General features: G+C 39.1%; 1 protein-coding gene across 1 annotated transcript in view; it reads left to right on the top strand.

Annotated features, from left to right (window-relative positions):
• The first annotated feature begins 2436 nt into the window (after positions 1-2436).
• Positions 2437-17162, top strand: part of cpxm2 (carboxypeptidase X (M14 family), member 2) — a 29857-nt gene continuing 15131 nt past the window's right edge. Inside the window, exons 1-4 of the mRNA XM_085466515.1 lie at positions 2437-2890; positions 6839-6940; positions 11270-11379; positions 13847-13986. Coding sequence (XP_085322641.1) covers positions 2608-2890; positions 6839-6940; positions 11270-11379; positions 13847-13986 — 635 coding nt within the window. The 5' untranslated portion in view covers positions 2437-2607. The remainder of the gene's footprint in view (positions 2891-6838; positions 6941-11269; positions 11380-13846; positions 13987-17162) is intronic.

The raw sequence follows: 17162 nt of genomic DNA, 5'->3' as shown, positions 1-17162 counted from the left end.
GAGAATTCAGCCAGGGGATTTTCTCCCTGTGAGAGATTATGGAGAGAGGCAGAGGCCATCACTCCTACCTTGGGTGTTCTTCACTGAGAAAGACAGCTATTGTCACAACATTCCTGCCTCAAGCTGCTCTATACTTCACAGCCTGATAAGCAGCTGTTTGATAAGCCGGCACCAGATCAGGTATATTAAACTCTGACGTCGAGTTTAGGAAATCATTTCATGCTTTAATAAATGTTAACCAAGATTAAATAGCGTCTACGCTCTAATATATCCGTTCTGTAGGTCACATTTCTACTAACAAATGAAGTGGAAGATTACATAAGGGTTGTTTTGCTATCCGCATTTCATTTTGAAAGCTGCACAGCAACAACAGCGAAAACTAATTTTCAAAGCAAACAACAGGAGCTTGAAAATAAAACACAAAGACAAGTGGAGTAGTACCTAGATAATTCTGCAGACTCCAAACACCTTCATTTTAGTCCACATACACACACTCTCTTCTCATAATATTAAATTATTATTACTTAATCAAACCTCATCCTAAAAGCTGCCATTTCCCCCAAAATGTTTCTAATGCTTCTTATATGAAACTTTGCAAGGTGAACCTGTTGAAACTGCCAAAATGATCTGTCCACTGATGTCACAAATATTATAATGCACTGACGCCTGTGGTAAATATTTGAAGAGCGTGTTTTGTGCACCATGTTAAAATAAAAAGAAAGATGTGCCTGAGAATAAAGATAAAGAGTCAGCTGATGTGCAGAGGGCTAAAGGGGGTTGTTTAATTCTTGCGTGCCTATTTTGCGTTTAGTAAAACAAAATATAGCTTCCTTTTAGTTAGATTCAGTTACAAAAAAAATAACTGGGCAACACAACTTGTTGAGAATCAAAGCTGAAATCCTAGAGGCTGTTTCAAAGAAGCGATCTGTCATGTTACCAGCTTTTAATACAAGACATTCTTGTCTGCAGAGGCATCACAGCCACGGTGCGGTCCTGCATTTGAGAAACTCACTGACAGTTGTGGTTGCTTTAGCAGAAAGGGCTGACATTTGTCTCAAAGCCTGTTCAGTAAAGTTTTATAGTCCTTTTTGGATGCCTTCTTCTCATCCCTCCTTCCTTTCCTCCCATACGGCTCAGGATGGGTGTAGTCTAGATGAGAAGTGGGCGAGCAGTGAATGGCTGCCTAGCTGGCGAAGGATTATGCCAGCTGAACAGAGTCTTCCAGCCCTGAGCTGTCCACCCACTCCAGATCCTGTTCTTCTGTGATTAGCCTGCAGCCTCTGCCCACTTTAGCCTCCGTTCAGAGGCTGTCTCAGTCTCAGGTGTGAGTGATTTCCAGGCAACCTTTGCAGTTTTCTGTCCATCTACATGAGTTATGTGTAATGAACCAGCACATTTAAATTGGGCAGCATTCAGGCAGGCCACCAGGCTTGTTAAGGGATTATTATATCTGCCTTAGTTTGTCTTGCCTCAGCTTGATGAAATGTCAGAAGCTGTAGCTATTAGTTGTGCGAATGCTTGGTGGAATCCCCGCTCCTTATGACTACATCTTTTAAGCCCAAGGCTAGACATTTCTTTTCTTAGCATTAACACAAAAAGCACACACTCAAGAGAAAACCTTTCTCTCTATCTCTTTTTCCCCTCTAATTTTACCTAAAGAAAAATCTCTTCAGCGGACAAATTATGGTTTAATAAAGAATCTGCCAGTTTGACTCTCGCTTTAGGCTTTGTTATCATCTTGTTATGAAAGTGAGGCTCCATCAGCTGCTGCAGTCATGGCTGTATGAAAGCGAGGGAGAGAGAGGGGAAGAAAAAAAAAGAGGAAAAGCTTCATGATGTGATAAGCAGTGACACACAGGGCAGCGCTCCATCCCTGTGTTGGAACATGCCTGAATGCTCCACAGAGACTGTGTTTTGTTAATTTCCACTGCTTGTTAACGTGCAGACTACTGAAGAGTCCACACATGTCTTGGCTGAAGCAAAGGATGTATAATGGTCGCTGATTAAATACACTTTTACTATCGGATGCACACACATTTGTAACCGACTCGTCAAACTAAAAAAAGGTGGATCACGGTGCCTGTTTGCTTGGTGATACATGTGTTGTGCCAATTTAGACCTCATGTGGGCACAAGAAGGATACTTAGTGCTGCTTTTCCTTTGAAGATCCAGAATTGAAAACTGTTTAAGGGTTGCTTAGGTCTCCCAGTTGCTTCCCCCGCACATGATAGAGTAAACTTTTCTCTGATCAGAGAAGGTAGGAGGAGATGAATATGACAGCTGATCCCAAATGTGTCAGTTTCTGTCTCTACCATGCCTCGTGGCATCCTAAACAGAACTGTATTGTCTGTCTTCCTGCCTCTTCCCTTTCTGCTTCCTCATCTCCTGCTCTCTGTTTCTCCCTCCCTCGCTGCATTTTTCTCAGGCAGAGGCGTCCATGGACCCTCTGGCTCCCAGCTTTCGTCAGTGACTAGGAGTGCTTTGAAAACTTTGTGAACTCTTCCTGTTGGAGTGGGAAGGGAGAGAAAGGCGAGCAGTTGATGGCAGCAGCAGCAGGCTCCTCTGGAGACAGCATCAGGACTCTCAACTGGAGGTAATCCCCAGAAAATGATAAGAAAACACCTCAGGCTCTTAACCCCCCTGGCCCTGCTGGGACTCCTTGTGGGGTTGGCAGACCTTAGCCACGGCTCTGTTGGTGAGGATGAGGATTACTACATGCAGGGGCTGCTGATAAGAGAACAATACAACCAGGTCCAGGTGTTGGAGAAGCAAAATTCCTTTATACCCGATGGTGAGGAAGACCCAAAGGAGCATTCTGCCAAGAAGACTGCCAAGGCGAAGTCAGACAGCAGTAAGAAGACAGATAAAACCCCAGCAGATGCAAAAACGGGTAAAAACACTGCTGTGACTTAGAGAGCAACTTAAGCAACTTTTAAAGAAAAACAATATCAGTGAGTTTTTATCAGTTTTTTGTGTATTGCTGTACATTTCTCTACAAAAGCATGATCATTAGCAATCAATGAGCATTAGTGATCTTTAAGATTGGATAACAGACAATTCTAACAGTATCTTGTGCTGCTGCAACCTCTTTTTCTGTTAAATCCATAGGAAAGGTAAACTTATGAGATAGTGTTGAGACAGGTTTCAGTTTTTAAAACAGTCATTCTAGCATTTTATTTTTCATAGTCAATATTATTTGGAATTAAATAACATCACAAATGTCATATTATTTGGCATTTTGCATCATTGGGTGCTTGCTGTGTGGAAAAAGGGAAACATCACTCATAATCACCTTTTCTCAGAGTCACCAGAGTCAGCCGACGCTCATGCTAATCGATGAATAGAGATGAAAAATTTGGAGGCATCATATTCAACCCTGATGTGCTCACTGACTCATAAAAATAATGATCTCATGATGTAGTCGTCCTCCTCACTACTCAGTATGCATACTAGAGATGGCACGATACCACTTTTTTATGTCCGATACCGATACCGATATCATAAATTTGGATATCTGCCGATACCGATATGAATCCGATATAGTGTTTTTTAATCAACAAAACTGTTTTTTAAAATATCTTGCTGCATTTTGCAAGTCTGCAAGTTCATACTCAAGTTTAAAACAACAACTACACTAAAGCTATTCTGTTATACCTGTATACAAAAAAAATATTTCATAGTTCAGCAATACTGATCAATCTAATAAACTTAGACCTACACCATCCTCCCTATTCTGGTATTTTAAAGAGTACTTGGCGTAAATATTAAGCAACCTAACTAATAGGGTTCCAACTCCCAGCAACAACAAAAATAAATAAATAAAAAATAAGGAACCACCCCTCACGCGCCACCTCATGATGCTTAATCGACGTAATCAACCTTAATTTGATGCAGTGTGAAAAAAAAAATGCACAGAAATCAATTATTTTTCAAGAAATATTAAATAGATTCAACATCTTTCTTCAACAAAATTGCAGACTGCACAGATGGTACCTTCCCAAAGTAAAAAGTACTATAGCTTACTAGGGTATATATTAGACTTAATAGTCACTATATACAGTAATTGACTTCTATTCATTTTACATCAAATTAAAACTTTGGGTGTCAGATAATTATTTATTAAAAGCTCGACATTTTAAATGAGAATAAGAAAGAAAAGTATGTCTTTGTGCCCCCTTTTCCCTGTTCATGCCCTATCGGCCCCCCTGGCTAAACTTTGCTAGATCCGCCCCTGCACAGTTACCAGCGTCAGCTACGTAGAAAAAGATCCTGGTGTAGAAAGAAATATTAAATAAATTCTAACAACAGCTTATCAAGCTTAAACGTTCTGCTGTTGTTCAGCCGCTGGTTTCCTCTTTCTGGTGCAAAGTGGGCCAAAAACAAACAAGAGAGACGGACTCCCGACAGAAAAGCCGATCAGCTGATCATTTAAGCAGTTTCATGATTGAAGTAGCAGCAGGAGAGGCAGTCGCTCCATATATCGCTTGTTAAGCTTAACGCAGGAATGCTTTACAAACATTCAGAGATGGACTTACACACTTGCTTTACTTCTCTCGGGGATAACTTTGTCGGAGATGAAATGCCAGGTTGCTAGCGAAGCTCCACATGCTATCCAGACCGCCGACAGGTCCGGAATGCCACAGCTGCTCTATCACGTGATGCATACTGCTCCGACTGCTAACGTTCTGAGGTGAGTTACGGCGTGTTGCAAGTTTTGTGAGGTGCTTTCGTGATATTTAATGGATCGGATTACATTTTTTATTTTTCTCCGATATCCGATCCAGTAATTTAGGTCAGTATCGGACCGATACCGATACGTAATATCGGATCGGTCCATCTCTAATGCATACAGACCCATGTTTCTGTTTGGCTGCAGCACAACAGCAGGATTTAAAGCTTCATGCATGGTTGAGATTAGGATTGCACTGTGTGGTGGTGTGCAGTGCACATGTGAAACTTGTGCTATCCCAAAAAGTAACAAGCACCAGCAGTGCGGTCTTCCTGTAGTCCATGTTGAAATGGACAGCTTGAATCTCATTCTCAAAGAGTTTCTGCTCATGCAGGAGCAGGTTTGTAGGTGTGTTTGAAATGCTGCCAGGTGATTGGGAGACAGTAACAGGCTGTGAGGGTTTGTGTTGGTTGGTGGCTGATGGCGTAGTGCAGCTGTGTAGAAAGTGACCTCATGTTTCAGGCATCTGACTTCACGTGTCTCAGCAGAGATACCTGCTGCAGGTGAGACTGGAGGAGGAAGGTGTTAACAGTGATACAGAAGCTGCTTCTTCCCTACAATTACAGTTTTTATCGAATTAAATGCATCTTAATCACTTTAGTGTCTTCCAGATAAAGTTATTTACAGTATCTGTGTCGGTGAGGTGGCACTGTCACCTCAGAGCCTCAGGGCCTGGGGCCTGTCTGCGAGTGATCCTCATGTTCTCTCTGTGCCTCTTTGGGTACTTAGGCTTCCTCCTGCAGTCTGTTCACAAGCTTGCTGTTTTTTTTGCTGATTCTAAATTGAAAGTAGGTGTGAATAGATGTCTCAGCGTTAGTCGCATGGCAGTCTGGTTGACCTGCTAAGCACGTACCCCGCCTCTTACCCAATGACAGCAGGGATAGGCTCCAGCCCAGATGCAAACCTGAATTGGATAAGCCAAAGAAAATGTTTAGATGCAAGTGTTGTATTTAAAGCTGCACTTTTAAACGGTTTTCTTTTTAAATATTAATTGTACCTAATATTAACTAGCTACATCTTTCTGCAGACAAAATAGACATCGAGCTACAGAACAAAAAAAGCTGTACGTTACCTTTTTCTAACAGGAATGCACAGAAACTAGCTGGTGAACAAAGCTAGTGTAGGACCATTAGTTAGAGGTGCGCCAGCAGAAGACTCGATTGTTTCCTTGCATGTTATATATGTTGTATTTCCAGCTTTCACGACTGCACTGAAGTGTCAAAAAAATAAAAAGAATTAGTCATGAATTGAGATTTGCTTTCAACTGAAATCCACAATGACAATCAATATTTTACTTTACCTTAAGAGTCTTAAAGAGAGAAGAAGAATGGAAGTTTCTTAACATCTTAGTGTCAGTGTAGGGAACAGTTTAAATGTGGAGAGTGAGCATTTTTTATTGATGATTGTTGCGTGGAAGAACCCATCCCTTCACTGCTTCTCGTAAGTAGGATCTCTGGAATTCATTTAGTGGAGTTTAATGTCATATTTCTACTGTACTATGATTAACTAAATGTCATGTGTAGTGCTAGTATTTCACCAGTGTCTCAACAACCATATGCTGGTGCTTTCTTAATCGGTTTTGCTGAAGCACATGTGGAGCTCAGAGCGCTGCGGAGTTGAACCTGTCCCCAGAAAGAGATGCAGATAAAGACTTACAGATGTGAGAAGAGCTCTTGTCATGTGGAGCCCATCCCAAACTTCAGTCAAATAAAAAGCCTTTTCAGTACCTTTAATGTTAACTCACTGCCCCATACCCTGCTGCATGTACTGGGTGTATTTATGATGTATTTGAACCTTGATTTCCTGATTATTTAATATGAGAACTTCAAGAAACGTGCAAATTAAAATGCATTATTTATCTAACGTGAGAGGCAGACAGACATGAACTGAATGTAGGGAGCACAAGAATTAAATGTTTTCAGATTCTGTGCCCAGAAATAATTTTTTGGTTCAGTCCCCATTCCTGAATCCATTACCATTTTCTCCTTTGTCATCACTTTTCCTATCAAATTCTGCGTTGACATCAGTGGATCAGCAATTTAAAATGTGATTCAGCCTTTTATAATTTTCTTTTCTTTTCCCTTTTTAACATTTCAATTCCTTCCTTAGTAAAATCCCCCAACAAAAAGGCAGAGAAAACCAAGAAGACTGCAGTGAAAAACCCAAACAGCGTCTCAGAAGGAGAACAACAATACAACCCGATAAAAAAGGGTGAGTAAAAAAGCCAAATGGGCAAATCAAAGTTGACACTCACTTGTTATGGGAAATTCATGATCTCATAAAAAATCATCTATACTGCACTGTGCAAGGATCATTTCTATGGTGGGGAAAAAGATACAAGCTCTCTCAGAGATGACAAATCTTTTGGGTAGAGTAAGTGTTTTCAGAAACCATATTTTCCCTGAGAGGAAAGGTTTGGCAGTATAAGATGATGCTCTCAGAACTGGAGTCTAGCCGCAGAGGCACTGATGTCTTCTTTGCCTATGAAGCATTGTGTTTGGTTTCCATGGATCACAGTATATTTGTATATAAACTAAAACCAGGATGCCCCAGTTGTGTTTTTGGCACGTCAACTTGCTCCACTCAAAGTGTGATTCAGTGCAAAGTGTGTGTGGTTTAACCTCACAATTTCCACAACTCATAATGTACTAATATTGCCATTATTTGACTTATTTACACAGGATAAGACCTTTCTTTTTTTTTTTTCTTCTATTGCAGGAAGCTCTATTTATTAATACTGGGAAATTAAGAGTGACTGGGGCCAACTGCAAATTTATGTGTTTATGTTGAAGCTATGCAAACAAGACAGGGAGAAAGGTTGCCATTTTTAATTTGGCATTCATGCAGCAGAGCAGAAAGTTGGATACTATTTCATGATGGAAAATAGGAACTCTATGCCGACATGCCTGGCATGCCTTGAACTGTCAAGATGCAGTGCAGACTTAAAAAATCAAGACTTAAACTTCAATCTGGTTTTTGAATATGTTTCAGCAGCTTCTGGTAGCAGCTAATTTATCAGAGGCAGGAATTCAGGGCTTATACTTTCTATAGATCAAGACCTCCAATACTCAGAACTTGTTCCACCTCTGAAATGTTAATTATTTGGCTGTTGTCAAAAGTCAAGGAGAACATGAGTGTCTGCCACATGCACATACCAAAACAAATGAGAGTTTTTGGTAATCTGAGACCAAAAGGGATTTTCAAGGTTTCATTCAGCAGATGTTTCAACAGCTCATTCATTATTCACGTCGGATGTAACAGAAATCAGCTGAAACAAATATTTCAACTAGGATTTGTCACATGTACTCTGTAAAGCTGCAGATGCTGGCTTTGATAAAAACCCCATTCTTCTTTCTGCTCGGCTGATGAAAAGTGAAAAGAAAATGGATTAAGGGTTGTAGGGAGGCTTACTTCTGGCACACTGAGTTGTTAAATAATTTTTCTATTACGGCGAAACAATGTCGCTTTTGTAAGGGGAATAAATAGTAAGTATTGTGTCATTTAAAAATGAGTTACAGTCTTGGGAAATGTCGAGAAATTCAACACACTGGCGGGTGCCAAAGTTGACTTCCTAGCACTGGATGCAGTACTTACTGATGGTGAAGTGATCATATGGGCTTTGTAACTCAAGGGATGGTGATTCTATTTACTTAGTTTAAAAAACTAAATAAAGTTTACTGGAAACAGTTGAAGTTGTTGCCCAAGTGTTCAAAGTGTTTCCTCAAAGTGTATCTAATAAATAAAGGGCTGACTTCTTTTAGTTTGGAAACAGTTTCAAACTCACAGCACATAAACATCCTAATATGAATAAATCATACACAGAAAATATTTCATTATTATACCACAAAATGTAAAATGAGAGCTTGTAACTGACAGAATTAGGTTTTGGCCTCAGCGATAAGTAGGCAGTTAGCCTAAATAGCAATGCCTTCAGTATCTATTTTGTCATTTTTATTACACGTTGCTTTTGAAGGCAGATGTGTGTATGTGGGGGTCCTCTTGTGAAGGATTGGATGCAGATGGTAATGATGATTTAGGACTTTGCAGGAAAGCAGACAACCATCTATTTTTTTGTTCTGCTAACCTTGATCCTTGGGCTGCTTTGTGGGCTAGGCTTGTCCCTAATATGTTGTGATCGCTGCATTCAGAAGCCCCACGGACTTACAATGTGAATCTGAGAGCATTTTAAATATATTCACAGGGTCGCAAGTGCAGCAACACATATTTTATTACTGTATAGAGTTACTATAAATACTACGCTAGCTGGTCTTCCCAGCGGCTTTGCCTTTGGCTTGTTAATCAAATTTTATGCTTCAGTTTTACAGCAGGAATTAATTTGAGCTCGAGCTATGTTTGCTTTATGCATCAAACATAAATCAAGACATGCATGTGCAGATTCTGCATGCTGATCCTCTTTGTCTGTTGTGTCTCTCAGGGATTGTGGTTGGCAATGTTTGAAATATTTCAGTCAGGTATGCAAAGTCAGCTTCATCTTTTGGAAGAAATTTAAATCTTACTGCAGAGGTAAAAGAAGGAAAGTTCACTTGTCTTTTTTTTCAGCCTGTTACACTTCTGGTTGTTCATTTATGAAGGCCAGCCTGGCTGTGTGACAGCGACATGTGCAGCATATGCCGCATGTACAAACACTCTGGTGCCCAATCGGAAATTCTTGCGCTGAAATTCCATTTCTGTGATCCAGGGAAGTCTGCAAACAGCCTGATCTGACCTAAAGAGCTTTTGGGCAGCAGAGATTTCACACGTCAACTTTGATTTGCCCATTTGGCCCTCACTGGATGATTTCCCTTGCACTGATGAGCCAATATCACCCAAGTAGTTCTGTTCAGTATACGTCACCTCAGTTTCTGCAATCACTTAAATACAGGCATCTGTCCAAATAAACTCCAAATGCTCTACAGCAGCAAACAAAAGCTCTTTTAGTGATGTGCAGCTCTCAGGGACTGAGTTTTATCTGCGTGTTTTTCGGAAATCTATCTTGAGTATGGGTGCTAGGCAACCAACCCATTGCTGGAGCATCAGTTGGTGATACTGAATAACTTCTGTACTCACAGAGATAATTATCAGTTGATTATTTGATTTGATGGCTGCTAATTGTCATCACTGAAACTATCAGTATTTTATGGGATCCAGTGGATAAGAGATTAGACATCTCTTTATTGGAGTTGCATTCATGTAGATTTCTAAATCTGTAATTTGGACATAAAACCGTAAAGTTTAGGATGTAAAAAAAATATGTTGTGTCATCTCAGTTTGTAAAGTGTGAAGCTTGTGATAATAAAAGTAACATTTTTGACACATACACTGTGAAAGTATAAAGATATTCCAGAGAGACTCAAGTGAGGAAAAGCTAAAAGAAAAAAACAAATAAGATCTGCAGTTAATTAGCATGATCTGTGCAAGCCAAGTGTATTCTGTTTACACTTTAGCATTTCTGCTTGACTTCATACCGTATGTATGGTGGTTAAATGGGGACTTTCAGCCTGTGAAGACAATTGCATGCTCTGGGTCTGAAAGTCAGAAAGTCTGCGAAATGATGCTACATCCAATTAGTATTACTTTACCTTCAGCTTATAGAAAGAGTTCAAAAACAAAATGACACACATGGTGGTTGTGAAGTTTATCTGAAAGGGTTGGCTCAGGTTGCATTGCAGGAAATGATCCCACAATGGAAGCCACATCTTGAAAGTTTCTTTGGCCTGATAAGAGATAAAATTTCAAGATGATGTTTTATTGTGGTTATGGTTTTATCTATTTTAATTTTAATTTCCCATAATTCTAACCCTAGCTTTACGCCAAAGAACATAAAAAAACAAGTTATAGAAACATCTGTTTTCATTTTTATCTGATATTCTCATTATTTAGTGCAGGTTAATGCATGTTAAAACAATGAAAATAGACCTCCCCCCCCAAATCAAGCCGTGTTCTCATTTATAACATTAAAAAGTTATCAGCAGGCTAAAAGCAGTAGCTGCTGCAATTTCCCCTTTTTTTCCTTCCTTCGGGATACTGATATTGCTTTAGTCGTTTTAGCTATTTAATCATGTATTCAGGGTGTAGATTGATGACTTTGATAGGTGTGCTTTGCTAAATTATAAAAAGCAAGCGTTCAAAGCAGAGTCATTAATCACCCGTGAAGGCTGACACATTTTGGAATTCATATCAGTTTAACAATCAAAACAAAGATCACACTGTGAGACTGCTAAAGTAAATGTAGTTCATGTGAGACCCCTATGCTAAGTTGGACTGAGGCACAAAATGATCACCAACAGCTATGATAAAGGTTGAGAATTGTTCCTTTTACTAGAATGAAAGTGGTCACATAAAACTATGTGTTGTATCATTAGATCCTCTAATTTTCTTGTGAAAAGTCTAAACTGTACCTTACTGTTTACTCAAGCTATACAGATGCATTGTGTCTGACTCAGGGCATCTGCATACTCTGCAAAAAGCAACTTTCTACCACAGCTGCACATGATACATAACATTACCATCACAAGCCAATTTGTAATTCTCATTACCTAGAATGCCCTCCCATTGGACTGGAGTCATTGAAGATTGATGATTTTCAGCTTCATGCATCATCTACCAAACGCTATGGCCTTGGTGCACACAGAGGTCGCCTTAACATTCAGGTGAGACGGAAATGTAAAGTGTTGGCGTAGCAGACTTACCAGAAATGTTGGGACTCGTATTATACCCTGGGCTATCTCGTCTTTCCTCGGAAGCTTTAACATTTTGTGAAGGCATTTTCTTTCCGGCTCCATATTATAAATACAAAAAAATAAGATTGAAAGATAGTATTATTTTTAATCCATATTTAAGCTGCACTCAACGATGTGAGCTGTGATAACTTGGCTTTTCCCTTGTAAGATTGAATGACATTATCCTCTTGTTTCAGCTCACTGAATATTTTAATACCCCAAAGCTAACTAAACAGTGAAAGTAATAAGGTTACCATCAAACTAGGGGCACATCCCCAAACCTAATAAAAAATAACTGGCATCTGGGAGAAGAGAAGTGTTTCCTGTTAGTGCAAGCTTTGCTTTGAGTGCATTAGCCTGCATGCAGTGTGCAGCTAACCTAACATTCTGCAAGCTCCACCGCCCCAAATCTATCTGCACAATTAATGACACGCACAAATACACTTAATCCACTCAAGACGACATTAAATGGCAAACGACAAAACAGAGGATTTGTTGTGTTTGTGTTTGTGTATGTGTGTGTGCGCGTGCGTGTGTAAGCACAGATATGATAGAAAGACAGATGGTGTCAAGAGAATAAGGAGGACCACAAAAAGCAGATGTCTGTTGACTCAGGCCTGTGCTCAGTGTTATATGTTGTTTAGATGAAAGATACTGAAAGAGCTGGGATTCATTTAACTATACATAAAAGTTTTATGTATAGTTAAATGTTTTATGATAAAACACTACTATAAGATAACTATATATAACCCTAACCCCTAACTATAGTTTGAAAGACATGCATTAGAAGGAAAATCTATGGAGGAACAAAATTGAAAGAAAGCAAAACCAGGAAAAGTAAGCCCTATAGAACATACTGTATGAAGTGATGTGCCATCTTTCTTTTATTCTACTAAATAGTTCATGAAAAGGTCTCACTGCCTGCACCTGGACAAGACACGTGATACGGGAGTCAATATTTTTTTCTGTAGCCAGCGCATTTCATCTTTCATTAAAATATCTCGAGACGCCCTTCTAACTGGCTGACAAACAGAACATAAAAGAGACTACAAATGTCATCTATGAACCAGGTGTTTAATTCAAATAAGCCAAATATTCTTATGGCTCGAATACTGTGCAAAACTCTTGAGTCCCTCTATATTTCATTATGTTATTCTAGTAAAATGCAGCAAAACATGCAAAGATAAATAGAAGTGAAAACAGAGCTTCATTGGTACAAACATACTATTTCATATAGGCCAAGCTGTGATATCTTTGGCACTTTTTGCTGCTTTGACGAAAGAAATTAGTGTTTAGTAACAAAGTGCCTAAAAATACAATTTAAAATTGATTCTTTCCTAAGTTGTCTGTTATGTGTAGACACAACACTGGTTCATGCCTGAGTTAGGTGTCTTTTTTATTCTTTAGTAATTTGTCAGTCAGTGTTAACTGCCTTAGCAAACAAGAACAAAAAATATTTCCTGAAAATGTCAGGGTCAAGGAAAATGTTGGCTGAAAGAAAGCCTGGAGAACTATAATGAACACAACTTAAAAACCTGCAACAAACTCTCACTCTGTGGAAGGAAAATATAAAGAAATGAGGAGTGACTCAAGACATTTTTACACACTAATATAAATTAAAGAAGCATATAAAGACATTCACATGTCTGTTGGATTTCATAAGTTAATGTATCTTCCCTTTCCTTGCCTAACCCCTTTGTAACTGGAATTAGGATCAGCTGTTGAATTTATATTATGGCCTTTAACATCCTAATCTTTCTGATTAAAGCATGTGAAAGTCATGGTAAGGAGGAAATGACTCCATGCCCTTAACATCTGTAGTGAAGTATCTCATTCTAATGTTTAAATTTAGATGATAAAAATAAACAGTCAAGCCTGTAAGCATGCAATATGAAAATGAGTGTTCGTACTCTGAGCCAGTGTGTTGACTGGTACAGCACAGGCTTTACAGAGTAGCATTTGATCCCTTATAATCAGTGCAACATTTTCAGCTATTGCACCAGATTCGTACATCATACTAAAAGAGTTACACAAAAACAGAAATGGTGGGATTTGGAAAGAGTTGCAGGAGAGGAAGGACAGTTTTCAACACTGAGCCCTGTTTTATAGACGTGCTCATTCCTATAACTCTGCTTCACTGGCTCTGTTTTTTTCTCTTGTTCGCTCTTTTTATGTGACAGAAAAAAAGAGTAGGCTTGTACGTACATAGTAAAATTTATAGTTAATACACCTTATTTCAGAAGATATTCTTCACACTTCACTGTCTCCATTATAAAACACTTCAATAGTAAGTTTTAATTAGAATTTTATAAAAAAAAAAATGTTCCCAGTCAGTGTGTTGGACCATATTCAGACTGTAAGCACACGTGGAATTAAATTGGCTTTTTCTGACCTGCAGGCTGGCCTTTATGAAGATGACCTCTATGACGGGGCCTGGTGTGCTGGGAGAGATGACACTCTACAGTGGTTTGAGGTGGATGCCAGGAGGCTGACAAAGTTCACTGGGGTCATCACACAAGGCAGGAGCTCCCTCTGGTCGTGAGTAGGAACCCAGCAGACATGTATGGAGAGTTGCAGATGGTTGCACAGTGAGGATCTAGATTGTTCTTGTCCATGAAACATAACAGGATAAATATGTGGGATGGATTTTATGCAGGCTATTGGAGCCTGTTTTGATATATTTGTGAAAAAAATTCTAAAGAAAATCTGCAAGGAGATTTATAACTGAATATCAAGCGCAGTGTTATGTAATGTTTATGAATGTAGGCAATCTTTGCATTAACCACTTACCTTGATTAAGTCCTTTTTATGTTTTATACAACAGGGAGATAAAATCAAGACTGAAAACATTATCATGCAACCATTTACCTGAACTTTGAATAGAGAAACTTGAATAATTTTCCATCAAGAGTAAATATTGAGAATCCTTTTGCTTTGCAGATGTTGTTTCTCTGCTCTTATGCAGTTATTGTTCAGTACAGTATGACATTATACTGTTTCAGTATGAATCTGTAAATCTCGCATGGCAGAGTCACAGATTTAGCTTTGCCACTCATGGAGCCGCGCCCTTAACGTTGCTAATACAAACTCAAGCACAGTAAATGGTCATAAAACAGTTTACATGTTGCACGAGTTTCAAAATGACTCTCCGTAATAAAACTGAACGTAGACGGACATAACCATTCCGAAATTCTTGGATTTTCCCTTGAATCCATCTGGAAAATTTAACTCCACGAACATAAACAAAACAAGTTTTTCAATCTTGTCTACATGGCACCGAACCTTCACTGGTGTTTGGCCTTTTCATGAGGCTTTTCTGATCCCCTCACAGTGGGATTAAGGATTTATGAATATGACTGATTGGAGTGCAGCCTGATTCTTTCATTACTCTTAAAAGGTCACCACATTTTTAGAAATAACACATCAGAGGAGAGAGACTGTACAGCCTTATGGACTTGTTGAACACAGTCAGATGTAGAGGGAAAAAGAGATGCAACAAGTAGGCATTATTATTTAAAAATGCTTTTAGAAAGAGTGTGCAGCTATATGTAAAACAAAAACTGCAGCACCATAATGGCTCAGTGGAGTCTTATGTACTTAATTATAAATATCTCCCACCTCCCACTGCTACATCTGAACAACAAGTGTGCCAGGTCTTCTTTGAGTATCCACACATGCGTTTACTCTTAAATTTAGAAACCACCTACAAGTCACTATTGCTTCAATTACTGTGCCGCAGTGTATACTGTTTTTAAAGCCATTTTAAAATCAAATCAGGGTGTTTTCCACAGCACAGAGCAGGAAACAAACACTTCACTGTGGGTAAGTCACCCTAGGTGGAGTGAAAGTTATCTAGGTTTGTATCAACTGATTTATGAAACTGCCGCAGCTTTGTTTCAGTCATTTTGTGTGTAAGCATGTGTGTAAGAATGGTAAAAAACATTTCAAACACATTCCACAACACCTTGTCATCTTCATTTTTTGTTATACAAAACTGCAACTATACATGTTAGTACATCAAAAGAGCTTTTCTGCTACCAGAGACCCACAAATGTGAAAAAACTATATTTAAACTAGATTTGATTGCATCCCATGTAGCCAAAAAGGTAACAAAATGGGCCAACATTAGACTGAATGATACTATATGTGTTCTACTTTTTCAATCTGGTCAATTTATTACTTACAAACTGACAGCCTTTGTAAAGAAAGCACACACTCTGTCAATTCCAAGGTTTTATATATCAGGACATAACCAAAAATCGTCTGGTACTGTAGCAGCTTCTGAAGTTTTTAAAATGACATAAACATAAATAAACAAATTTCATCATGTCAATATTTTAACAAAAATGAAGCCACAAAACAGAAGCAGTGCTCTGAAAAACTACGCACATGCCATGATTTACCAGCTTCTAGGACCACTTTTAGCTGCGTATGTCGAAGTAACTGTTCAGTATCAGTCTGTCACATCATGGAGGCGTTTTAGTCCATTCTTCTTTACAACATTGCTCTATTTTATTAGGGTTTGCAGGTGGTCGTTTACACACAGCTCTCTTAAGGTCACACTACAGCATGTCAGTCAGGTTGAGGTCTAGACTTCTCTTCTGGTTTAGTCATTCTGTTGTAGATTTGTTGCTGTGCTTGGGATCATTGTCTTTTTCATGATACAATTGTGGCCAAGCTTTAGCTATTGGACAGATGGGCTCACATTTGCCTCCAGAATACTTGGTGTACGGGGGAGTTCATGTTTGACTCAATGACTGAGAATTTCCAGGGTTCTGTGGCTGCAAAACAAACCCAAAACAAACCCAGCTCCGTGCTTCACAGCTGGTATGAGGTGTTTGTGCTGATATGCTGTGTGGTTTTCGCCAAATGTGGCACTGTGCATTATGACCAGTCTCCACTTTGGTCTGGTCTGTCCAAAGTACATTGTTCCAGAAATCTTGTGGTTTGTTCACATGCAACTTTTTAAACCTAAGTCATGCTGCTGATGTCTTTTTAGAGAGAGGAGGTGTTCTCCCACCAGTCTTTTCAAACAAGCCATACTCATTCAAACTTTTTCTAATTGTACTGTCATGATCTTTAACTTTTAACATCCTAAACAAGACTTGCAGAGTCTGCGATGTTGTTTTTAGACTTTTTGTTTTTAAAAAGATCTTTGAGCATTGCGTGGTCTGACCTTGGGGTGAATTTGTTGGGACATTCAGTCCCAAGAAGATTGGCAAATGTTTTCCACTTGTGAATAATATTTTTAACTGCAGTATGGTGGACTTCACGTTATGTGGAAATGCCCTTATAAGCCCTTCCGGACTGATGGACAGCAGTACTTATCTATTAAGCCTAAAAGCCTTAAATAAATTGTTAGAATAAGTGTTAAAGCAATTTTGACAACAAGAAAGTGGAAAACTGGAGGGAACTGAGGACCACATTTGCATTTAAGCGAGAAGGCCAGCAGATTTTCCCCTGCCATCTACCTTTCTCAACTTCCCTCAACAATGTTATTTGAACACTTCAGACCTTTGTACTTATTAAGTGGACTGGGTGGCACAGACTTTGTAGAAAACTGCTATGTAGTCAGAGAGCAAGATGAGAGACTTTACCAAGTTGTGTTTGTAATTTCCCTTCAATGCTGGTGCAACCTAATGGCACAGAAGACACAGATGCCCGAGACAGAATTTCTCTGCAATTAGCTCTGTAGGGTATGTAACTGTCTGCAG

This window comes from Copadichromis virginalis, linkage group LG8, assembly GCF_057382275.1.
Source record: "Copadichromis virginalis isolate Kocher_CV1m ecotype Utaka linkage group LG8, C_Virginalis_male_GT1.1, whole genome shotgun sequence".
Classification (NCBI taxonomy): Eukaryota; Metazoa; Chordata; class Actinopteri; order Cichliformes; family Cichlidae; genus Copadichromis; species Copadichromis virginalis.
The sequence above is the reverse complement of the archived record's forward strand: the minus strand, read 5'-3'. Positions and strand labels throughout refer to the sequence as shown.